Source organism: Artemia sp. Qi Xiang Cuo, chromosome 3, assembly GCF_049724085.1.
Source record: "Artemia sp. Qi Xiang Cuo chromosome 3, ASM4972408v1, whole genome shotgun sequence".
NCBI classification, from domain to species: Eukaryota; Metazoa; Arthropoda; class Branchiopoda; order Anostraca; family Artemiidae; genus Artemia; species Artemia sp. Qi Xiang Cuo.
The window spans coordinates 72,111,233-72,137,844 of NC_142796.1; the positions used below are offsets into that span (position 1 = coordinate 72,111,233).

Here is a 26,612-nt window from a genome sequence, read left to right on the forward strand (position 1 = left end):
TATTAAAGAATGTGTTTCGATATTAGACAAACATTTTGCCTTGACCCACAGTACATTATACAACCCATAGAAAATATTATAGAAAATCCCTATAGAAAATGTAGTTTTTTAGGTCATCGATATTCAACAAGGAACTGGAAAAACCCATCCTTGTCTTTTGTATAAACAAAAGTGGGAAATATTATAATGTTTTGCCACGGAATCAAATGGAGAGGAAAAAGTCTCCTGGACTTAGATTATGCTGATGATTTAAGCATCCTAGATAAAATTTTGAGCAAAATGAATGAACTTTTTGAGGTTTCGCGATTTCAGGGTGCTAGAAGAGGTTTGAAAATTAATGTTAAGAAGACTAAGTCGCTAAGGCTAGGAGTAAGTGAAGATGAAAAGGTGAAGCTGGGTAATGAAAAGATTGATCAAGTGGACAGCTTCACTTACCTTGGTAGTATTATTAGTAAAGATGGTTGGAGCAGTGAAGATGTCAAAAGTAGAATAGCCAAGGCTCAGGGTGTTTTTCACAGTTTGGAAGAATAAAGTTTGGAAGAATAGGAAGATAAATCTGCACACCAAGATTAGAATATTGGAAGCTGCAGTGATGACAGTGGTCAAATATGGCTCTGAAGCATGGGCGCTCCGAAAAGCGGATGAAGATTTGCTAGATCTTTTCCAGAGAAATCGCTTACGGATTGTTCTGGGGACCGGGCTGACTGACCGTATTTCAAACAATAGGCTATACGAAAAATGTTGTTCAATACCGATCTCTAGGGCTACAATGAAAGAAAGGTTGAGGTGGCTAGGGCACGTTTTGCAGATAAAGGATGACAGATTGCCGAAGATTCTTCTTTTAGGTCAACCTTCTAGGGCTAAACGGACAGTAGGTCGTCCTCGCCTGGAGTGGGAGGATGTCATAAAGAAATATTTAAAGAATATCGGACCTTCATGGGCGGCTGCAAAAAGAAAGGCTTTGAATAGAGTAGGATGGAGGAGGAGCGTGCATAGCTGTGTCGGCCTCTGGCGGCTTGGTGCTGCGGTGAGTTGTTAGTAGTAGTAGTAGTAGTAGTTTGCTAATAATTAATTGCAGTCTAGAAAAGGATAATCCTTGCTCTTGAAAGAGATCTTTTTTTAAAGGGGTTGTAAAACACGAGAGCATAAACAATCTTAAGATGCATTCTTCTTTGCATTTAACGTAGGAAACCTATTTGACTTTTACTTGTTTTACACTTAATGAAGCTAAAGTTACTACGTCATTTGGTGAGGTAGACAAAAAATTTATTGAACAAGCTACAAGGATTTGAAAAACTGTTTCTTCCCCACCGAATGGTCCATTAGCACCAGGTTACGATACAAGATCACCAAATTACTAGATCAACTGTCTTAAATGGATTTTTTTCTTCTTCATTCACCAAAGATTTTAAATTTATTTCTATTTTCACGAGAATCTTGGAAACTGATAAAATTTGAAAGTAAGCAAATTTATGCCAGGGGTACCGTGTCAAAAACGTTTCTTGGTAAAAACAAAAGAAAGAAAAAAACAGAGATATACTTGGAAAAATAAACATACCGGAGCAACGAACGCAGCAGCGTCTCCGCCTAGTTCTTTATAATGATCCTTCACATCAAAACCCAACGAGAAGAATATATTATTCCAGATAAACATCTGCATCTTCGCATCTTCACCAGGATTGATCGCCATTACGTTACCATCTATGACACTTACAGCGCCTCTAGTAGCTGCAGCCACGAAATCACTATGCACTTTGAAAATGGCGCGTTCACGTAGTAGCCTTTCAGGTAGGTTTTTACGAGGAAGTTCTCTTGTTGTTTGCAGTTCCTCGTTCCAGTCCCGTGTTTGGCCAGGGATATGCTCTTCATAGCCAAGCTTCGAAGAAAAGGCTGTAAAAGATAAGATAAACTTTGAAAAGCTAGCAATTACGAAAGAAACTCAGATACGCCATGTATTTTTAGTTCAGGGGGGGGGGGGGTGAAAGTACAGGATCATTTTCTTGTCCCACGTTAAGAATTTTATGCCTTCCCTGTTTCGTCAAATTCTTAGAGCCTGCTAGGGCTTATGGGAGGAGGGTGTCACTCAGCCCTTCCCCAAAACGTCCCTAAAAACGATATATATAAAGGAATAATACATCAACTTCAGCATCCAACGCAACTTCATACACAAACACGAAATTCAGAAGCCGTGTTATGACTAGAGAAGGGCTCACGGAAAGCTTTGAAACTTCGACTGGTCTTCAGCAAGGCTGCCTGCTATTACTCTTCAATCTCTTTTTCACTGCAGTCCTTTCACTCATAAATAGTTTGTCAGGTGCCTTCGTAGAAAGAGTATAATAGAAAAACTAGCTTACGCCGATGATATAGACCTAATTGCTGAGTTCATCCGTCATCTTCAATCAAACTTTTTTTGGATGACAATAAACACCTCGAAAACGAAAGCCATGCGCTGTTCACATAAACCCGATTCCCCAGAAAATACCAGTATCCGGCTTGGAGATGAGGATATAAGTGTAGATCGAGGAATTTGCCTATCATGGTAGCTTATCCACCTCTGATAATAACCACTCCGAAGACATCAAAAGACGCCTGCCACTTGCACACTCCAGTATTAAAACTGATGTTCATCTGGAGGAATAAGAATTCATCAACAATACTTAAGGTGAGGATATTCAACTCATCTATCTTCCCTATTACCATTTATGCCGGTGAAACTAGGACTCCTAAAACAGATGACTGAGGTCGCCTTGTTTCCTTTGAAGCAAAATCACTAACATGTATTGCTGGGATCACTTGCCGTGGTAGAATATTAACTAAAAAAAACTTTCCTAAAAATAAGTTTTTCAAAGAAAATTAATGGCTATTTCAAATTTAAGCTCAGCATATACAAATGATTATTAAAATTCACGCTCAAAACGACCAGAAATTACTATTAAAGAATGAATGAAACTCAAAACGAAAAGAAATTAAAGAAACCATCATAGCAAAACACATACAACAAGTAATAATATAAATGAATAAATAGATCTTAAAGCGAGTGATACTTAGATTGAATATGAAAATCAAGCTTAAAACGAAAACAAATATTTTGCTATTAAAGTATAAATGAAACTTAAAACGAACAGAAATTAAATAAACAATCAATGCGAACAAACATACAATATATATTAATGTAAATGAATAAATAAATCTTAAAACGAGTGAAACTTAAATTGAATATGCAAATCAAGTTTGAATCGAATAAAAATAATTACAAACAAGAGTTTGGGAATCGTCTCACTGCAGAAACGTAAAACCTACTGCGTCATTGGCGCTTTACTGAAAACAATTCTTTGAAATATTTTCCGTTTTGTAACCTTAAGAAATCAAAAATTAATGATGATTTTAAGGAATAAATATCAGCATATGTATATTAAATTAACAATGCACATTTTTTTTCAGTAAACTCATTTGAATTTTTTTTCAGTAAAGTACAAATTATATTCTGGCTTTTAGAAAGCAAAGGGGTTTTGAACCCTACTCACATTAATTTATGCTCGTTTTGAGTTTGACTCTAATATTTATTTTAATTTTTGTTCGTTTTGGGTTTCATTTATTTATTGATACTGATTTGGGGTAGTTGTATGCTTGGTAGATTATATGATACTCCGGACGCCAGGTGTTGAAAATGTGAACCATACCACGACGGAATGGGGCTGCTACGAGAATTAGCCTACCCTCCACCCCCTAAATTGACCATGCGGATTCAAAAATACCAATGGCACTTGCTTGCGAGTGGTGAACACTCCGAAACTTGACATTTTATTATATTTTGGTGTTTCATGCAAGAAAATGCATGTTACGCAAAGTTTGAGTTGCGGTTATCCGCTCAAATAGAAATGCCTAGAAGCTACAAAATGCTTACATAACAAACCAACACGATTAGTTACAAAAAGTGGCAGAGTTAAAAAAAAATGGCAAAACTTTATGAGTCTTGAACAGTCTTGGAAAGTATAAACCAAATCAAATTGAATATTAGATATATAACGATATTAATTGTTGAAAGATCCATCAGTTCAAGATTTTTTTCACTGTAATTTTTATTTTCATTTTCAATGCTGTAAGAACTGGAAAATAATAGATTTGTAATATACGAGTAATTCGTTTTCAGTGAAGCACCAATGACGCAGAAGGCTTTAGGTTTTTACAGTTAAAGAAGGGGCAGTATCCAAATTTTGCTTGTAGTGAAACTATATTTGTCTTGACCAATCTTGAAAAGAACTAACCAATTAAACTGAATATTTGATGCATAATGATATTAGTTGCTAAAAGCTCATCACTTCAAAATTTTACTGTAATTTTATTATTTATTTTCAGTATTAAGTACAAAAGAAAACATTTGTAATATATTTCATTTTCAGTAAAGCGCCACTGGCGCAGTAGGTTTTAGGCTACTGCAGTGAGACGATACCCAAACTTCTGCTTGTAGTTATTTTTATTCGATTTAATCTCGACTTGTATATTTAGTGGAAATTCTACTCGTTTTAAGATTTGTGTATTCTTTTACATAAATATATATTGTATGTTTGTTCGCATTGATTGTTTATTTAATTTCTGTTCGTTATAAGTTTCATTTATACTTTAATAGCAAAATATTTGTTTTCGTTTTAAGCTTGATTTTCATATTCAATCTATGCATTACTAGCTTTAAGATCTATTTCTTCATTTATATTATTAAAGTCTCATTATAGTCTCATCTCGTTTGAGGAAAATTACCGCGAAGCATCTACAGAAACTGATAAAAATGTTGGAAGTGCGTTTAAAGAGGTTAACCAAAACCCGGACATTTACAAGACGGCTTCCAAAACTTTCGCATCGCTGAGAGCAGTTTCTTCTGAACCATCTACCGCGGATTTGCTAGTAAAAATAGTCGCAACTGAGGAAGAAATCGCTAAGACAAAAGAATCAATGATGAGCGCGATTACTATGCAAGTTCAAGATAAATGCGGAAACGACCGAACTCTGAAAACTTCTGTTGAGACTATCGTGAGTGAAATATACTCGTCAGTGTCGCTTGAGTTTAATCCGAAGCTAGAGCAATTGTTGGTATCAGTAAAGAATATCAAAGGACTTATTGAAAATTTAGAGAACCGTATTGCAAAATTAGAAGTGAAAATTGATGATTATGAGCAAGAAAAACAGCTTGGAACTCTAGTTTTTCATGGTATTAAACAGCAGCCAGGTGTTGACTTGAAGTCGACCATTCTGAATATAGCCTCGCAAAAGCTGGAGCTTTCCGGTATCTCTGATTGTGATTTTGCTATGGTTTACAGGTCGAAATTGAATAATCCAGGGTCGGCAAACGATAAAGTTGCACCAGTGTTCGTGAGATTTTCTACCTGTGAGACGGCCCGTAGAGTGTTTGCGATTAAACAAAATTGGCTGGTTCGAAAATCTTTTTGTCTGAGTCTCTAACTAAGCGCCGTCGCGATATCCTGAGTGCCGCGAGAGACAAGTTTGGCGTGAAAAATGTATTGTCAGATCGTGGCCAGGTTCTCGCAATGCTTCCGGGTGAGCGAGCTGCTCGTCGAATTAACTCGCTTTCAGATTGCGTTTAGTTTGTTATTTATGAGTAGTTTGGTAGTGTTTATCTCGTCAAGATAATCTATATTACTCTTTATTTATATTTTTATTTTGTTGTTTATTTTTTGATTTCTTATGAGTATAATTATCGCCCCGTTTGAGCGCGGAAAAGGGATGAATTATAGGATTCTTTTTTGCGTAAGTTGATATGAATAGTAGTTTAAGTGGAAGATTGAGTGATTTGCAAAATAATCAGTTTAATGTTGATGATTATTTGTTGACGGATGTTGGAAATGATGGGTCGCAAATTAGTTTTCGTCCATCTCTTGATAGTAAATATCGTCAGTTATCAACTTTGGAGGAGTTAGGCCGGTCTGGATTTCATGCATGTACATGGAATTGTCATTTAACGTCTTCTTACCATGAGATTTTTGATTTTATTTCCCGATCTAATAATTTACATATAATGGCCTTATGTGAAACATTTTTGGGTCATGATACTGTTCTTTTGTCCTTTAATTTTCCAGGTTATGAACTGATTGTTCGAAGTCGAACGTCAATGGGACGTGGAGGCCTGGCTTTCATTGTCCGACAGGATTTGAATTGGAAAATTAGAAAGGATTTGGACATTTGGAAGGAGGGTAAGATAGAAACCTTTAGTATAGAAATTAAGTTTGAAAATCAAGCTTGTATTTTTACTGTTGTATATAAGCCACCAAGTGCATCATTTGAAGAGTTTGCTGAAGGATTTGAATGTCTTGCTGCAAAGGTAAATAGATCTAGTCAAGAGTTTATATGTATGGGAGACTTTAATTTTGATTTGTTAAATGTACGTGGACCAAATTTGGATTTTTTGAGCCTGATGATGTCAAATGATTTATACCCGACCGTGAGCATTCCAACGAGAATCACGGATCATTCGGAAACACTCATCGATAATGTGTTTGTGTCTTCAGCGATGCTAAGTAAAGCGTACTGCTCTGTTGTTATAAGCCCAGCCTCCGACCATCTTCCGGTTGTATTGCATTTGAATTCTGAAGTGAAGAAACATAACAGAAAGAATAAAATACCAATGCGTGAACTGAAGCCAGTTAATCTGAAAAAATTTGAAGAACAAATTAGTGTTATTAACTGGGAAACAGTACTGAATGAAGATGATCCGTCGGAAGCATTTGAAAAGTTTAACCAAATAGTGTCGAATGTTTATGATAGGACGTGTCCGCTTAAAGAAACAAACCCCAGAAAGAATAAACCAAGAAAACCATGGTGTGATAATGAGCTGCTGAATCTGTTTAATATGAGAAATCAGGCGTGTGAGGAGCAGCTGAATCATCCGCAGAATAATGAGCTCCATGTGATGTATAAAGACCTAAGGAATAGGGCAAATGCCCTAAAGGAAAAAAAGAAGGCATATTTTACAAATGTATTTGAAGAAAGTAAAGGTAACCCCAAAGCAACATGGCAAGTTGTGAATGATCTTCTAAAAGGCCCTATGAAGCCATCGGAGCCAAAAATTGTACTAAATAATTGGACCTTGGAAGAAACTGAGGAAATCTGCAACGCATTTGGACAATATTTCTCTGAAATTGGCTGCAAGATTCAAGAAGAAGCACGGAGCTCCCATGTTTTCGAATCAAGCAGTTTTGTGGATGAGCGAGGAAGAGGTTTCGAAATGCATTTCCAGCCTTGTACTGAAGAGGAGGTACGCAAAATTGTTAGCACGATTAAGTCAAACAGTGCAGGAGTTGATGGAATGAACCTTAGAATGCTGAAGTCGGTTCTGGTTTATTTGCTTCCTGTCCTCGTATACCTTATCAATATTTCTATGGAAAAGGGGATGTTTCCGAGTGCGCTTAAAATAGCTAAAGTTGTACCGTTGCACAAAGGTGGAGTCAAAACTGATATATCTAATTGGAGACCAATATCAATTCTCCCGATTTATTCAAAAGTTTATGAAAAGATTGTTCATCACCGGCTTTATGAGTATCTGATGAAAATTGGTGTTTTACACGATGGTCAATTTGGCTTCCGGAAAGGACATTCGACGACGCAGGCAGTCCAGCATCTTCTGGAAAATATCAACTCAGCACTTGAGAATGGCGAGCAGTGCATGGGCGTTTGTATTGATTTTCGAAAAGCTTTCGACACTGTTGATTTTAAGATTTTATTAGAAAGGCTGTGTTATTTAGGAATAAAGGGTAGTGTTTTAAATTGGTTTGAATCGTATTTAAGTGAAAGGAAGCTACGAGTGACTTTGAGTAACAAATCTTCTCAGCCGTTTCCCATAAAGTGTGGTGTTCCACAGGGCTCAGTTCTTGGCCCTCTCCTGTACCTGATATTTGTAGACACAATGAGATTCTACATTTCCGGAGCTTCAGTTACTTCTTTTGCTGACGACACGGCTTTAGTGATTGCAGCAAAGTCGCTGCAAGAGCTCTTGTTCAAGGCTAATAAGGCGCTGGATGGCCTACATGAATTTGTTTGTGCTAGCCTACTTAGCGTCAATGCATTAAAAACTAATTTTATGATGTTTACGAGGACTGGTTCTGCTCCCACTCTCCCTGGTGTCATTATTTACAATGGCCTACCGCTATCACAAGTTGAAGAGATCCGATATCTGGGATTCATCCTGGATCGAAACTTGAGTTGGAGAAAACACTGCGACATTATAGCATGCAAGCTGGCGCGAGGCCTTGGAGTTCTGAACCGTTTTCAAAATTTTTTACCTTTAAAAATTCTGCTTTTATTGTATTTTTTCATAATATCGCCTTATATAAATTATGGTTGTTTGCTTTGGGCGAGTAATTTTAGTTGCAATTTTAGAAGAGTTCAAGTTCTGCAGAATAAGGCTATAAGGTTGATTGGAAGGTATGATCGTGGTGTTTATAGCACTGAATCACTTTTTAGAAAGTTTAAAATTTTAAAGGTTGGTGAAATAAGGGATTATCAAATTGGAGTTTTTGTATTTCAGTGTCTGAATGGTTTTGCACCGGATTTTTTTATGAATATTTTTAGGCCTAATTCGTTTTATCACGATTATTCTACTAGGAGTGCGGATAGTCTTGCATCTGAGCCACGGAACACAACCAGAGCGAGTCAAGTGACCAGACACATGGGCCCGTCAGTTTGGAATTCGTTCCCAGATTCTGTTCGTCAAGCTGAAAGTGTGCCGCAACTTAAAACCCGTATTAAAAATCATTTCTTTTCAGGAATTTGGTAGTGTTAATGGTTCGAGAGAAGGCTTTTTTTTTTTTTTTTTTTTTTTTTTTTTTTTTTTTGTAGATATTTTTTTTTTTATTTTATATTTTGTGCCATTATATATTTATCATTATTTTCTGTTATTATTATTGTTTTCCCCTTTTTTCATTTTAATTGGTTTGATGATTTGGCATGCATGATATCCAACCGGTCGCTTTTTAAAGCATCTTCTTGCTTTAGTGCGACTTGTTGTCACATTGAGTTGTTTTTTTTTTAATAAAAATGTATGAACCTGAACCTGAACTTGTTGTATGTTTTTTGCTATGATTGTTTATTTAATTTCTGTTCATTTTGGGTTTCATTTATTCTCTAATAGTAATATCTGGTCGTTTTTAGTTTGAATTTTAAAAGGTATTTGTATCTAATGATCTTAAGATTAAAAAGGACATTACATTTCTTTGAAAAATTATTTTTCGGAGTTTTTTTTAAATTAATTTTTGTTCGTTTTTGATTGCAAAAAGTTTCAAGTTTTTATGGCATGGAGAGGGGGTGCTTACTGTCCGATTATTCTTTACTTTAAAAAACGGATCTAGAACTTTCAATTTAAATCAAATGAGGCTTTTTTTCAAAGTCTATACGATTACCTCTTTGATAAAAACCTTATATATGAACAATAGACAGCTGGCATAACTTGTGGAAAGCGATTGACAACAATGAATGGATTGAAAAAATAGTTCCAATAAGGGGGTTTAGACCATTTCAGTTACTGACACAAAGGGATCAAGACTGTTTGGAATTGCCCTTAACAGGAATATGTGTGCCAAAGAAATTTTGCATCCATCAGAGAGTATGTATTTTAACCTTATAATTGGATAATTATAATAGATTTCCTATGTGTTCTTCCGATACAAAACCCCTTCCCATAAGTTATAAATCCCCCTTAATAAGTTATACCCCAGGAAATAACTTACAACGCCTACCCCTGGGCCCTGGTGGGCTTTTTCTACACCAGAGTTTTTTGTCAACAGATCTTTGAATTATTTTAACAAAATGTGTATCTCAAAATTTTTATCTGACGCATTTAGGGCGCGGAGGAGGGAGAGAGGCTAGTTGCCCTTCAATCTCTTTTGACTCTCAAAAAGTGAACAAGAACTTTCAATTTTCAATCAAATAAGCCCTCTCTAAAGCTTATAAGAGCATCCCTTCCATAAGAAATAATATGAAGGATTCGGAGAATCTTTAAATCACAACCCTTGCCCTGAGGGCTTTGGAGGAGGTGTGATCCTCAAAAACCTAAATTACAGAACTTAAAACTACGTTTAATAAAATGGTTGTTTTAAAATTTTGATTGGACGTGTTTGGGGTAAAGGTGGGCGTGAGAGGGGGGTTAGTTGCCCTCAAATCACTTTCGACTATTACAGAGGGCACTAACCCTCGAAATTTTCAAGCAAATGAGCCTTTTTTGAAGTTTCTACGACACCAACTTCTATAAAAACCTTATATGCCCCCAGGGCATAAGTTAAAACCCTTACCCTGAGGGTTGCGGTGGATTGTCCTCCTCAAAAACATATTTTCTATCTTGAAATCAACTAGGATGAACAAAATGGCTATCTCAAATTTTTGATTGGAGGTGTTTGGGGGAATGATGGGTGTGGGGGGGGCTAGTTGCCCTCCAATCACTTTCCACTATTAAAAACGGCACTAGCCCTTCGAATTTCCAATTGAATGAGCATATTCTGAATTTTCTGCGACAACGCGTTCTATAAAAACCTTATATGCCCCCAGGTCATAACTGAAAATTCTTGCCCTGAGGATTGTAGGTGAATGTCTTTCTCAAAAATATACTTTCTCTTTGGAAATCAAGCAAACTGAACAAATTGGCTATCTCAAAATTTTGATTCGTTATGTTTAGGCGAATGATGGGCGTGGGGGGGGGGCGAGCTGCCCTCCAATCACTTTTCACTATTAAGTGGGGCAAAAGCCCTTTAATTTACAAAAGAATGAGCCTGTTTTGAAGTTTATAAAACAACGCGTTCTATAAAAACCTTATATGCCCCCAGGGCATAACTTAAAACCCTTGCCCTGAGTTTTGTGGGGGAGTGTCCTCCTCAAAAATATATTTTCAATCTGGGAATAAACTGAGCTGAACAAAAATGGCTATCTCAAAATTTTGATTGGATGTGTTTGGAGGAATGATGCGTAGAGGGGGGGGGGGGCTAGTAGCCCTCCAATCACTTTTGACTATTAAAAAGGGCACTATCCCTTTGAATTTAAAATCGAATGAGCCTTTTTTGAAGTTTCTATGGCAACGCCTTCTTTAAAAACCTTATACGTCCCCAGGGCATAACTTAAAACCCTTGCTCTGAGGGCTTTGGGGGAGTGTTCTCCTCAAAAATATGTTTTCTATCTGAAAATCAACTATGCTGAACAACATGGCTATCTCAAAATGTTGATTGGATGCGTTTGGGGGAATGATGTGCGTGGCGGGGGGCTAGTTGCCCTCCAATCACTTTCGACTATAAAAAGGGCATTATCCCTTTGAATTTCCAATCGAATGAGCCTTTTTTGGAGTTTCTATGACAGCGACTTCTATGAAAACCTTACATGCCCCCAGGGTATGTCTTAAAACCCTTGCCCTGAAGGTTCTGAGGGAGTTTCCTCCTCAAAAACATATTTTCTATCTGGAAATCAACTATGCTGAACAAAATGGCTATCTGAAAATTTTGATTGGATGTGTTTGGGGAAATGATGGGCGTGGGGGGGGAGGGGCGAGTTACACTCCAATTACTTTCAAATATTAAAAAGAGCACTAACCCATTAATTTCCAATCGAATGAGCATGAATTGAAGTTTCTGGGACAACACCTTCTATAAAAACCTTATATGCCCCCAGGACATAAATTAAAACCCTTGTCCTGAGGGTTGTGGGGGAGTATCCTCCTCAAAATATATTTTCTATCTGGAAATCAATTATGCTGAACAAAATGGCTATCTCAAAATTTTGGTTGGATGTGTTCGGGGGAATGATGGGCATGGGGGGGGGGCTAGTTGCCCTCCAATCATTTTTGGCAATTAAAAAGGGCATTAGCCCGTTGATTTTCAATTGAATGAGCCTGTTTTGAAGTTTCTACGACAACACCTTCTATAAAAACCTTATATGCCCCCAGGGCATAACTTAAAACCCTTGCCCTGAGGGTTGTAGGAGAGTGTCCTCCTCAAAAATATTTTCTATCTGGAAATCAACTATGCTGAACAAAATGGCTATCTCAAAATTTTGATTGGATGTGTTTGGGGGAATGATGGGAATGGGGGGGGGGAGGCTAGTTGCCCTCCAATCACTTTCGACTATTGAAAAGAGCACTAGAACTCTCGATTTCCAATCGAATGAACCCCCTTTGAAGTTTCTACGACAACCCTTTCCATATGAAGTGCCTCTGGAAAAAAAAAAAAAAAAAAATAATAGATAATAAAACATTGGAGCCGTATTGCCTTTACTATAGGCAACGCTATAGCGTTGCCTCTGATGCAAAACCAAGCTCCTTCAAAGACTCAAGGTCAAACCTGACGTACTCGATAGAATAAGACCGTAAAAACTCAGATGGTTAGGGTAAACCACAAGCGTATGGAAAGTCCTCACCTCCTAAAAATAGTTCTTGAAGGCTGGGTAAATGGTTCTCGCCCTAGAGGACACCCCCAAAAGAGACGGAGCCAATTTTTTCTTCGCTGAACATGCCGTACCTTCTCCGCCTGGCAGGAGATAATGTTCATATAGGAGTAAAATCAATAGACCGGTGAAAGAAGTGGCCCAAAACGACCTTCGAGAACGGACGGGACTCAAGTCAAGTAAGTCAAAACAATAATTACATTTTTGTTCCACATGTCTACTTTATATTCTCTTACTTACTTACCCTTTTCAGTATGTGTTCATATTGTGCTAGCTGATGGAGCATTTGGCGCAATAGCTAAACTTAGATAAGTCATCATTTATGTAAAGAGGCATAGTAAAAGAAAAAGACCTATATTTTTTACGATATGCAAGATCACATTAGAAGTTGTGAGGACCCAAGCTATCACCTCCTTAAGTACACGAAGGAAATTTATGACTCATGGCACTTACAGTCAACTCCATTGATGATTCGAGCGTGGATTAAAACCGGTTTGCTACTTTTTTCTCCTTAACTAATAACTATGAGCTTTTACATAAGCAATTGCTTTTAAAAATCCCATTGTGATTACTCACCAAATTCAACGAAAAGAAGAATAAAATTCTAACATCCAGCCTGTTTAAGTCTATTTGTGCTGGAGTTAAATAATACTTTCGCATTAGTGTAATTGGGCTATTTGTTTTTCGTTTTTTTTTTTAATTAAAACAAACAATATTGAAAACTAGCTTCTATTCAAAAGCTTCAGGTGAACTTTTCCAGTTCTAATTAATTCCAAAATTGACCAAACTTGGTTAGGTGGTAGTTTTGTATGAATCCGGGTCTTTTTAAATTGATAAACGATTTTTTTATTTTTCAATTAAAGAAGGGTCCTAAATAAACGTCCAACACACAATTCGCGGTAACACTGAATTAAGACGGAAGCTCTACGCCATAAGGGCTTATGCTCCGTCGTTTCAAGTTCATGTTCCGCGTATTAACTCCTTTTGGCATGTATCTAGGAGATTCGACTAAGACCATGGAAAAAAAGCGTGTATGACTGAAAAAAACGAACATGCATGGCTTTGATTCGCAGGACTGTAGAACATAAATAAATTGCACTCAACTTGACGATATTTTGTATTTTGCGCGAACTATTCAAGAAAAATGTCTATAGATTGAATGACATTTTCTTTCTGTCATTGGTTTTGCTTCTTCTTTTTTTCTCAAGAGAGGTGTCCAATATACTTCGTAAGTAATTAAAATGAGCAATAAGCTGTGATTTAAGTGATGGTCATTATACAAAACTATGAGAAAATTGTCCCAAAGGGGGAGGGGGAGGGGGTGCTGAGAATTAGTCCAGATGACAATCATACAAAACTTTAGAAAAAAGTCAACTATTTGAAATTTCACCGTGAAAAAAAGTACCTCCATGAGTTTAGGCTGTATACACTTTTGGCAAATAGTTTTGCTATTTATTCTGACATTCTAATATCATCTTTACTCATGGCCCTAGAAGTTAAGGTACAGTAGATTTATATTTTAAAATCCAAACGTCCACACAGGATGTTCTTCGTCTAGCCCAAAATACTGATTTAACTATAGTTTTGAGTAAGAATCAATCTTCAGCTCTTACCATCTTCAGCTCTTATTGCATCAATTGTGTGATCAGTGGCAATACCAGTCCAAGAGAAAACCTGATAGGGGGTGGCCACTCGCTCAAACGGATGACGCGATGTGCGCTTCTTCTGCAAAACAGCAAACACCTTCTTGAAGACTGGACTTATCTGGTTAAGTAATTCAATCAGCGAATGTGATAAATACGATGGATTGCACGGTTTAGGGTTAAATTCATCGTCACTGGACCTGTAGAAAGAAAGGATGATGCAGATAGATAAAACGCATCCAATACGAGCATTTTGCTTGTTTTGGGAAACAAGCATTTCCCAAAAAATTGGGAAAAAATGGCAGTCTTCATTTTTAATCATATCATTAAGAACTGCATTCGAAATTGAGTCAATCAATTCAAAATTTTGACTAAAAGCAGACACGTTTTTTGCCTTCGAGTCAATCCAGCTAATACATTAGTTTGCAAGCATTTTGGACAGCCTCACATAACCAGGAGAATTTATTTGCTGCTTTTTTGTCTGTGTCTATAACGTTTCTTTTATTCCTAAACTTCACTTTAAATAATATTTTTTTTTAATGCCCGTGCCACATCATAGTCATATCTATTGATAAAGAAAGCCAAATATCATGAATGATATAGCAATTTTCTTGATTTTAGCGTCACACTTGTATTTAAAAAGCAAAAAAATTAAAATTGTAAGAAATTAGTTTAGAGTTTGCTCCAACAGTAATTTGTGTCCAACTGTTCTCTAACAATGCTAAGTGATTTTAACTTTTACCAGATTCCTCTCTCAGATAGAAAACCATTGTTCTAAAATTCCATCTTTTCTAGTTTCAAAAAGTATGTCTTAAACGTTGACTCTGATTGGTCAATCAAGAATTTTATGCTTGAAAGGTGAACAATGTTCAAGTCGACAAATTGAGAATGGCAAAAGTAAGTAGCGCTTTTGTCGTGCGTAATTTTATTTTATCGACAAGTGTGACTATAATGTGGCACGGGCATAACTTACCCAAAGCAGCTATATGCTTAACAACATTTGGCAGACACATTTTTTTTAGAAATATTCAGAGCATAATCATAAATAAACGATGGTTTATTTCAAACGCCAATACTATGATGGTGCTGTTCGGGCCCTTGGACTGATTCATCAACTGATAAACAATGTTCAGACACTGAATCGATTATCCCAAAAATAACAAACAACGGAGAGGATTGACACGGAAGAAACGATATTGAATACCAATAACTTTTTATTGGAAAGAAACTGCACTATTTATTATACGTCTGAGCTTAATGAGATGCAGGGACCAAGATTGTACAGGCTGGAGAATAAATAATCACTGACGCAAAAACATTATCTTAAACTTAAATAAGTAGTAGCTAGGGAACAATAAATAGATAAAACAAGGACAAAAACAGTGTTATTAAGCACATTTTGTTAATAAAATTAGTCAAATTTTACTTTAAAAAATTACTTCGTTTTAATGATTGAATTCAATGACCAAAGTTCTTGCTGACATTTTGCAGTACCTTGTTTTTAACAAATTCCTTCCAGAATTACCACAATTGTGATTCAATCAAGTGCTACGACGCTAAAATCTTATATAAACTTTAAAAGTGGAATCACTCCATTTGGCTTCTCGACCAACCAAACTGGGGTGTGGAAATAAAACTACGAAAGGTGAATTATGTACCAAATTTAGCAGCATATTCACACCCAGTGCATATCACTGGCTCTTAGAATTCGCTGAAAAGTAATAAATATTGGTATTTAAAATAAATTTCTCTCTTTTAGCACACAGTACATCGCATACGTTTTCTGACAGTGACCCAAGTCCAGGATTTATTCTATTTATTTCAATCTATTAAATTTGTTCAGGGATCCAGTACTTGCTTTCTTATTAGCTGACTTTCAGACTTGATTGTATCTTTTCTGGCCCTAAAGATTTTTTGGCAATCGATGAGGTTAATATACATAGAACTAGACTGGTATCCGTCACCAAAATCTTTTGGGGGCAGAAAACTCCACATCAGGTCCCATAAAAAACTATTCAACTGGCCTTCCATCTTTTCCAAGTCCAATTGTTATAAATGAGACGTTAAAAAAAATAGCCTGAACTGCTAAAACGGGTACAACTTTTGCTACATTAAGTAGCGACCAGAAAGATTTGTTGCCTGGTCAGTATTCTTGTCAAAATGAGGGTTTTAGATAAGTCAAGCTTCAGATATGTTTTTACAGGAGAATCTGGCTTCCCTGAAAAACTATGCTTTACAAATAAGATAAACACACCCAGCAATATGTCTTCAATTGGCAGGAGGCAGTTTCGTTTTAGAGACCTGACAACTAGAATCATACTGTTTCAGCCAGCTTCGCGAACTAAAAAAAAATTGTTGGCAACACTGTCACTAGGTTATCACACTTGTATATGGTAAACCTATGTAGAAGGTCATTGGATTCGATTTTGCCCTTTTTAAATCCAAAGATTTTCTCCAATCGACAAAACTAGATTAGTATCGATTGCCGGAATAGTTTGATGACAGGAAAGACGAAATCACCTCTCATAAAACGCACGCCCATTAGCCTTTACTTTTTTTCCTAATTCTATGGTCAGGTTACTAACTATAGAATAATTGCATATGTTACAGTAAGCTAATTTAGCATTCAATAACCAAAATATGTCGCCAATTTCAGCACTTATCTTGTTTTTATTTAAGAGGATTTTTTTAGAAGATTAATTAGGAGATTTATTTTGATAAAATTGCACAATAGCAACTCTGCACAAGGAGACATGCTAGAACAAAAACAGAAGCATTTTATGATTGTTAATTTTTATGGTTAAAGTCGCTTTTGTGGACAATTCATCCTCCCTCTGCCCCCCCTCCCTGATGTTTTCCTATATAGCCTTACAATGTATAGGATGCCGGTTATTTCTATTAATCAGATTATCACGTTTCCTTCTACTTGCACAATCACTCATGCTAAACCGGATATCTAGAGTATACACAGTGTTACCAGTTTTACAACGGATCAATCAATGAAAATAACAACAAACAAATATATAATTAGGGCTATATATGTGTTCATCAGAGGGGAAGGATGGGGTGATGTGCATTGTCAGGGTAACAAATATTCTATTGAAAAGGAGCATAAAATAAGGAATCTAATGGTACCATTTTTACTTCATGTTAATTTTGTATATAGCCTAAGACTATATAGGGGGGGGGAGGAGGCTGGGGATGAAGAGTCACGCACGCAACTTTAACCATAAAAAGGGCATAAAATTATTAAACTAAAAATGCCTCTCTTTATTTAGCATGTCTCTTTCTGGAGAGCAAACAAATTATTTGTTATTATTTCTGGAGAGCAAACAATTATTTCTGGAGAGCAAACAATTATTTCTGAAGAGCAAATTATTTCTGGAGAGCAAACAATTATTTCTGAAGAGCAAATTATTTCTGGAAAGCAAACAAATAATTTGCTAATTTGTTTGTTGTTAGCAAACAACAAACAAATATACAATTAAGCCAAATTCTGTGAATTTGCCTTAATTTTTATTAATAAAAGAAGTGAATATCATAAAGACGAGATGCAATGGCCTGGCTCCCTTCATTGAGGTGGTAAAAAAAAAATGCCGATTGGGCCATATATTGCTAACAGCCCATCAACAAAAAGATTTTACTAATATCGAGATTTAGCTAACGCTAATTTTGGGAATCAGTTGAAACCAAGCTCGTTCACAACAGAGATTCAGCTAGCGTCGAGAACTGGATCGAGCCACAATTGAAGTTCAATCGATTTGAACTTTGTTAAGACCAAGGCAATCAGAGTTTTTCATAGAATTTTCAGATTGGCGAAAGCCCGAACCTTATCAAGATAGAGAAAAAACTATAAATATATGAAGAAGTGGAATAAAAAAGAAGTGAAAAATTACGAGGAGCTCCTGGAGTTCAAGAACATTTGTACAAGAGAAGAAAAGACCAGAATCATAATCATTTTAATGAAAACAGCTGTCATAGACACATTAAAATAAAATGCACTAAAAGGCGCTGTTTTTTACATGAAAACTTTTTTACATGAAAACACTTCTCTACATTTCATTAAAAGAACTTGTAAAAAAAGGAACAAAGGAGTTACTAAGTCTGTTTGTGCGGCACGAGACGGGCATAAGTGTGCTATTGCTCCTGGTATTTGCGCGGACAGGCATTTCAGGTGGTAATATTGTCCGATGTACAGGACTAGACAATAAAAACTGGCCAAAACGAATCATCAGCTGAAAACGGCGATCACGAAGGCTTGGTATTTCAAGTGACTTCAGAGAGGAGCTGTAATCTACTTATTTGTCGCAAAGAATGATCTTTACAGCTCGTTTCTGGATCCCCTCCAAATCATCACTTAAGTAATCTATGTGATGAACTTGTGGAACCCAGACGGGACACGCATATTCAAGGATGGGTCGAATAAAAGTGAGGTACGCTGTTTTCAGCTGATACACTGGAAAACCTAGGCGGCGCATCGCCACCAGTGTCCGCATAGCATAATGTCCTTCTAACCAGCTCTTGTACATGAATAGAGAACGAACAGTCCACACTAAAGGTGACGCCCAAGATAGTCGCACACGAAGCAGGAGGGAACAAAGTCGCGGGGCAGGTAAAATCGCGTTTAAGTGGGTTGAACCTGAAAACCTTTGATTTATTCTCATTAATTTGAAGACTGTTCGCAGTACACTGTGATTTAAACTGATCGAAAAAATTTGGATCGAACTGGGCTACAGCTTGCGAATCCTTTACGTGGTATTTAAGAAGCGCAGACAAATCATCGACGAATTTAAAACGATCATCAAAGTCAGAAAGTACATAGTTGATAACAGCCAGGAAAAGAAGAGCTGCTAATTTGGTACCTTGTGGGGCGCCACATGTAATTTCCACCCATTCCGATTCAATATCATCGGGAAAAAGGGCGTACACTTTTTGATACCTGTGACGTAATAAATCAACTACTAATTGGAGGATGTAGCTTACGGGCACCCATTGACTTGAGATTCTGGGCGGCAAGAGGGTGCTTAATCAAATCAAATGCCTTTCGGTAGTCTACCAGAAGTAAATCTACGAACAAGCTTCCAAACTCCAACCATTCAACTACTAGGTGATAAAGCCGTACTAAATAAACAGACGTGCTGCATCCCTTCAAGCAACCATACTGGAAGGGGTCAAGTGACAGTGAAATGTCCGTGAGAAGTTCACGATATATGAAAGATTCTGAGACTTTAGCAAAGCTTGGTATGATCAAAATAGGTATTAACTGATCAAACGTGTTAGGTTCTTTAACTTTGGGTATTACGCGGAAATACACTCGCTTCCAACTATAAGGACAAGCGCGTTCACTTAAGCCCTAATTGATGATCGATGTCAATGGTTTGGCTCAAAACAAGGCATATTCACGAATAAGTTTGACCGGCAACTCACCAGGGTAGGAAGAGCAGTTCGGTTTTAGTTTTTTAAGCTCATTAAAAACAGCAAATTCGGTAAACTGTTTTATTTCGTTAGTTTCAGATTTGCTGATATCAGCGCAGTGCTGCAAGACATATAGCCAAAATGGATTGACAAAGGAATGGCACGAATATTTTTGTCTCATTTTACTATGATTCTGTGAAGCATTGTCAAGTACGAGGCATTTAAGCAATGTCGATTTAGATTACGCCGCCAATGGTAGGTCGTATGTGTCTGCGCATGTCACGCTGGTTACCTACATCTCTCACGTCTACGACTCGACGTCATTTCACAGTCTGATTTTCAGCTGTATACGTTGTTTACTGATGTTTAAGATGCCTCCGACAATCGAGAGTCCGCCGACTAGCGCGTATACGATTTCAAGCGGTGTAAAACGATCGATATATCGTAGATCTGTAGCATACGGGCGCACAGAGTCGATCGAACGGTAGAAATGGGTGACGAAACAACAATCCATGGAATGGTGACATGCATCATCACCCGAAAAAGTGAAATTTTAAGCAAAGCAATTTCTGCCCGGGAAATTTCACTTTTTTGGGTGATGATGCATGTCGCCATTCCATGGATTGTTGTTTGGATTCTCACCCATTTCCTTACCATTCCATCACTTATAATGTTTTGTCCGTAAACTTCACAGATCTCACGATGAATATCGATCGATTTTACGCCTTTAGCACTAAGAAATCGTATAACAGCCCGTACTTCACAATCGGCGGGATTCACAATTGTCGGAAGCATCTTAAACAATCAGTAAAACAACGTATACAATTAAAAATCAGACTGTAATGGCGTCAGTGCGTAGACAAGAGATGTAGGTAACCAGTGTGCATGCGCAGAACGGCGACCGTAGCACTGTGGCGGCGTAATCGTAAAACGGTACTTACTTAAAAAATATGCCTCGTAAATCTAGTTTTCTAACGATTTTGGAAGATTATTTTAATGTAAAATGTTAAGAAGCAAAGAAATTTTTTTCGTATATACAGCAATCCATTTATGATTTTTTGTCTCTACAGCCAGTTCACCTCCGACTAACAACTTCTCAAGCTGAGACCCCTCCTCCCCCCCATTGCAGACATTATTTTGGTGGTTTTGCTTGGCAAGAAAAGACAATTATGTGAAAATAAAAAACGAATAAACATTGGCGTAATCTAATATTTTCCATTTTTTTTCAATTATATTTAAACATACTTTTAAACCAAGTTTTAGAGCAAATTTACAGATAGAAACATTTTTTCCATTTCTCACCCCAGAACATATCTGTTTCCAGTAAATATGGTATTGGCTATGTACAAGCTCTATAGATTACCTTTCAAATAATACACACGAAAAAGAAAAAAAAATTACTGGTTGAGGTAAAATCCACGCGAGCAAGCAGTAACATGATATCTTTTATCCTCCATGGTGATGACTGTGATGTAAAGAAGATCTCCGTGCATTTTTCTTGGTCCTGGAGGGGGGTTCCATGGAGAAGATGTAAGAACTTTAATACATAGAGGACCCTTTAAATCTTTAATTCCAGGTAGAAGAGACGAAAGAGGGCGATCCTTGGAGCCTGGGATAATATAATCAGGAGGAGTACAGTCAATACTTTCTGGACGCGTCTTCTTCTTCTCTGAAATAGAATAAAATAAACATTCTATCTGCGTAAAAAATCATTCAATTATACTTGGCATCACTCGTCACGGGGGTTAGACAAACTCAGATAAATATACATTTGGTCAAAAAAAAAAAAAAAAATGGCCAATCGAAAATACTTCCTTTAAAATACAGTTTTGGACAACTGTGTCTAACATGATAGACAGCTAGGTATCCATCATTAAAGAAAATAAAAAAATAGATGTTTAAAAAGAAAATAACATGGCTATTATTGCTACTGTCTACAATTAGCTGTTGATTTTGAATTGAAGTTATCAAGTATTTTGCAGTAGGTGCATATGTGCATCAAGACATAGCTAATTGTAGACAGAGAAAAGCCAAGACAGATAGTTCAAGTAATTGAGAGGCAAATGTTTAAATGGCTGAGGCTGCATGGGTAAATGGCGGGAGTATGCATGACTCTTTTATTGGCCATTTAAACATTTGCCTCTCAATTACTTGAACTATCTGTCTTGGCTTTTCTCTGTCTACAATTGGTCATGTCTTGCCATGTCTTAGCCATGACACAAGTATGGGCAGACCCATCACAGCGAAAAACTCTGCCTAGTCTTCGTAATCCTTAGGTTTTTGCTTAAAGCTTCACATATGTGGGACATAAGTGGGACACTAACATATGTGGGACACTACACTAAACATATGTGGGAGCAAAAGGTGAGACAGAATCAATGGATATTGCCTTGTTCAGACTGTTTGGTCTTACTCGTAATATTTTGCTCGATTTGAAAATCCCAATTTAATTTCAAAGAACTTTGAATTTGCTTTAAAAATTAGTGAAGTTTTGCAACTAAAAAGATACATGCTTTTGGATTCCAAGAGCCATTGAGTGAATTATAAATTCAATTGATGGCAAGGTTCAAAGAGAGGTAAAATAGACTGGTTCTAGACATTTACCCCCCCCCCGTGGAAAATGAGGCTTTCCAAATTTGAAAGTTTTAATTCCGGAGAGGGACGGGATTTTGGTACGTGGGTATTATGCGCCATTCACTCAAGTGTATGCTGTGTAAAATTCGAGAACTCACCAGTTTTTTCGTTAGTTTTTTATTTACTTTAGAAATAAACTTGGGCTATAGATTTGCATTTTAGGGTGAGGGGGAGGGGTAAAGTATAGTGGGTCTGCATGCAAAATGTATTTGGTACAAGTATTCTACATATTAGATACATGGATAGAGAAGTGTATTTTAAATCCAAATATAATGCCATTAACATAGTAAAATAACATAAACTTTGATGAGTGATAATCATAAAACACTTAAATGAAAAACTACATTAACCTAATAATAGTAGGCTTACTGAATGCTTAAAAAAACGACAATTAAAATAAAAACAATTAAAACTCGGAAAAAACTTAAATGAAACATTACATTTACATTATACTGGGAATTTTTTCTTTAGTTAACAAAATTTACAGATACCTCGCTATTATTATGTAATTGTTTAGTGGCTATATACCTATAAAGAATTATTTTATGGCTTCAAACGGTTCAACTCCTTTACTCCCCCGGTAAATACCCCCCCCCCCGGAAAATATCCCCCCGGTAGAAAAGATGGCTTTCAAAATTTAAGAATTTTATTTGAGTTTATTTTTTCAATTTCCGTCGGGTAAAGGAGTTTTGGTACTTGTGTATTATGGGCAACTCGCTCTTGTTTACGCTGTTTAAAACTCGAGAAAAAAAAAAAACGGTTTCTTGGTTAGTTTTTTTAAGCTTAGCGCGAGACTAGACAAAGACAAGTGACTGAATATATGGGAAATATTTAATTTAAGCTATATATTTGTACATAAGGGGGGAGGGGTTAAGTATTTGGACAGTTTTAAGTCAGAAAACAATTGCTTCGGGGTTTGGTAAAAAAAAAATTACAGAAGAATATCGCGGTGTCTTTAAATTTTTTTAACTAAAAAAAAAAAAAAAAAAAAAAAAAAAAAAAAAAAAAAAAAACTCTTTAGGCGATGAAGAAAAAAAATTCCTTTATTTTGCTATTAGTCTTGTCCCTTTTTTTGTTTATTTATTTATTCTAAAATATCAGATTAATCATGTTTTTCCGAAAGCTATGGATCAAAATTTCGATCTTATCCTATGATCTCTTGAGAGAACAATTTTTAGGTGGCAGGGTGGGAATCCCTCAAAAGGGAAAAAAACGTCGCTGATAATACTACTTTTATACCCCCTATTAAGGTTCCAAATTTCGAGAAAATTGGTGAAGCAGTTTTCTCTTCTATGGATTCACATACTAACAGACATTAAAGACGTTCATCATTATTATACGGATTATTTTTCACAATTGCTTTTCCGTTGGTCAAACCTTGCCTTACCAAAAGTCAAAGGGCGCAAATGAAATGGCTATAATTCAATAAAATAGACAAAACAAAGCCTGAAAGAACTCACCGACGATTTCTTTTGTATTTAAACTAAGAAAATATAATTTTTAATATGTAAGTAACGCGGCTAAAAAAGATTGCTTCGAATATCATTATTGGCTCAGTTTGCCAGTCACTTGATATAAACAGCCTATTACAACTTATTTTTTTACAGCCAGTTACAACTTATTTGCCAGTTACAATTTATTTTTTTTACAGCCAGTTACAACTTATTTGCCAGTTACAACTTATTATTTGCCAGTTACAACTTATAAATAAACAGCCAGTTACAACTTATTTTTTTACAGCAAGTTGCAACTTATTTGCCAGTTACAACTCCATTTTTTTACAGCCAGTTACAACTTATTTGCCAGTTACAACTTATAAATAAACAGCCAGTTACAACTTATAAATAAACAGTCAGTTACAACTTATTTTTTTACAGCCAGTTACAACTTATTTGCCAGTTACAACTTATAAATAAACAGCCAGTTACAACTTATTTTTTTCTTTTCAACTGACAATGGGGAAAATATGTCATCAATAACATCAATAAACATTAACGATTCTGAGATAGAATATTCCCTAAACCAGTTGTCAAAGAACTAACTTCATCATATCCTTTATCCAACCATGTAAGACTATTTTTTTCTTCTTTTTTCGGGGGGGGGGGGTCATAGCAAATGTCATATTGGGTTTCTAAATTGGCAATACCCTATTGTTTTTAGTGCTCAGAAATAGTAACACGACTTGATATGTTTGAATTCCCAGAAATTTTTACAAATTTCACTGGTTTTAGCAAAATTTGAATGATGGACTGAATATAACCAATAGACAAATAGTATATAGGTTTTCTTAGACGTAATAATATGGAAACAGAAAAACATTTTTAGTTCTACGAATAACAAAGAATTACCAATAAAAATTAAAATCTAATTTCATCAATATGTTACTAATAAATTAATTTGATCAATAAAAATGGTAAGGATCATCCCAATCTCTTTATACTTACGAAGTATATGCTGTCTTTAGACTTACCTAATATATCTCCTTGTGTGATAACATTGAGAAAGGACATAGAATTGCAGTCAACACCGTTCAGAGCATCAGAAGGATCTGACGCCTTCAACAAATCCCTGAAAAAAATAAATACAGAAGCTAAAAACAATGTAAAAAATAAGCTAAGCTGATAAAAATGTAATAGAATTAAACATTCTTTTCAGTGATTTTACTGAATTCAGAAGTAAGTGGCAAAATAAGACTCAAACTAATAAACTTTTTGCGACTCGTGAGCTTCCAAAAACACAAAAATTATCATTTTACTAGAGGTGGAGGGGAGAATAATCCCTGGATTGTTGTTTCCAAACAAGTTCTAGTCAGTGTAGCTGGCTCCACAAATGTTGTCAATATTGCCAATATTGTCATAGACATGGTAAACCTAAGTCATCCGCTCTCTTTATATAACCCACTTTCTTTTTCCTTAGTTAAAGGTACACTAAATTTAGAAAACTGATAATACTAGTAAACTACTAGATTTATACTATTATATATTAATAAACATAATATTAACATAATATTAATTAACATATATTAATTAACATAATATTAACATAATAATTATAAATTAACATAATAAAGGCAGCAATGGCTGAACATGTATATTTTTATATGCAGTTTTGTTAAAACTGTCATATTTTCCCCTCATGGATGTCATAAAATGTTGCCAGTTATTAATACTTTTGTGTTCCAGAATGGAGGAGCTAATGTTCCATTTGTATCCCCCACACACATAATCTAGATAAAATTAGCAATAACAGCAAAAATTCATTGTTAATCCATTTCAAAAACACTGATTTCAAATTTCTGTTATCTGCATCTTACAGATCAGCAGCCGACAGGGAGGGGGTCATGAGGGTCTCTGTTTCACTCTCTCCATAAAAGAACATTAATTTTACGACTTTTCCCACATTTTCCTGTAATTTACCCACAGACAAATTATCCCCTCCCCCTCAAAAAACCGTTCACACACAAAAAGACACATACGCAGACAAATAAAACTTACGGCCACGTTTCGTCGAAATTATCGCAGCAATGGAAAAAGAAAAGAGAAATGAGATGGTTATAAAAACATTCTTACGACTGCCGAATCAATTCTCAGCTTGAGCTCAAATCTTAATGAGAGGGAATTCAATATTTTAATGGGAGTCTAAACATTGAAGAAAATATGTTTTGTCTGGAACACCTATATTTATCCCTTTCTTCTCAGACTTTTGGTAAAGGCGGGATCTAAGGGTAGGCTACTTGGACCACCCGCTTCAAACTCCGAAAGAAGGAGAAGGGCTAGAGTTTTTAGACAGGTGCTAAAGAACCTAGAGTTTTTAATGCTGAAAAAAGTACTGGTTTAATAAAATACACGACATTTCTGAAGAGAAAGGGGCCATAATTTGGTTTTGGGGGCAATTTTACAATCTGTAGCTCACGCACTTCCAGTGAGCTTATGAATAAATACTCGAGCATCAGTACAGCAAACTAGCTAGACTCACCAGTGGCCAATAGTGAAAATTCCTTGTTGAGGATGCTTAAATAGATGGAATTAGAAACTGTGCTATTCGATAAATTACCAGTGTGGTTCATATCTTTGAAGATTTGTCGAAATTTTTAGACCTTGACCTTCACTAAAGGTTGAAACTAAAAATTGAGAATAGAGGAGACCATAAATACTGAAAAAAGAGCTGTAGGAAGGAAGTATAGAAATTCCGTAGCTATTAAACTGTTACACAAAGACGGAAGCGATATGAGAGACCTTACTTTGCACATTCGTTCAAGTTTTTGAGGTGCAATGTTTAACCGCCATGCGCATACTTAAAAAAAAATAAATACACACTCTCCCCTCGGTGACATAATAATCTTTCAACTTAAATTCACCTTATCATTAATATCACCAAGACTAAATTCAATTCTGCAATTATTTTTTTTCAAGCTCGGCTAGCCAAACATAATTCATTAAAACAAGGTATACGAAAAAATAACCTTTCCGCTTTAACAGGGTGCCCTTACGTCATTGG

At 36.1% G+C, this 26,612-nt stretch overlaps 1 protein-coding gene across 2 annotated transcripts in view; it reads right to left on the reverse strand.

Annotated features, from left to right (window-relative positions):
- Nucleotides 1-26,612, reverse strand: part of clu (clustered mitochondria protein homolog) — an 84,988-nt gene that overhangs the window by 44,865 nt on the left and 13,511 nt on the right. For both annotated transcript variants that reach the window (XM_089086551.1, XM_089086550.1), the window contains exons 4-7: nt 24,586-24,683; nt 20,883-21,150; nt 14,037-14,266; nt 1,559-1,890 (exon numbers count right to left, since the gene is read on the reverse strand). In XM_089086551.1, coding sequence (XP_088942677.1) covers nt 1,559-1,890; nt 14,037-14,266; nt 20,883-21,150; nt 24,586-24,683 — 928 coding nt within the window. The remainder of the gene's footprint in view (nt 1-1,558; nt 1,891-14,036; nt 14,267-20,882; nt 21,151-24,585; nt 24,684-26,612) is intronic.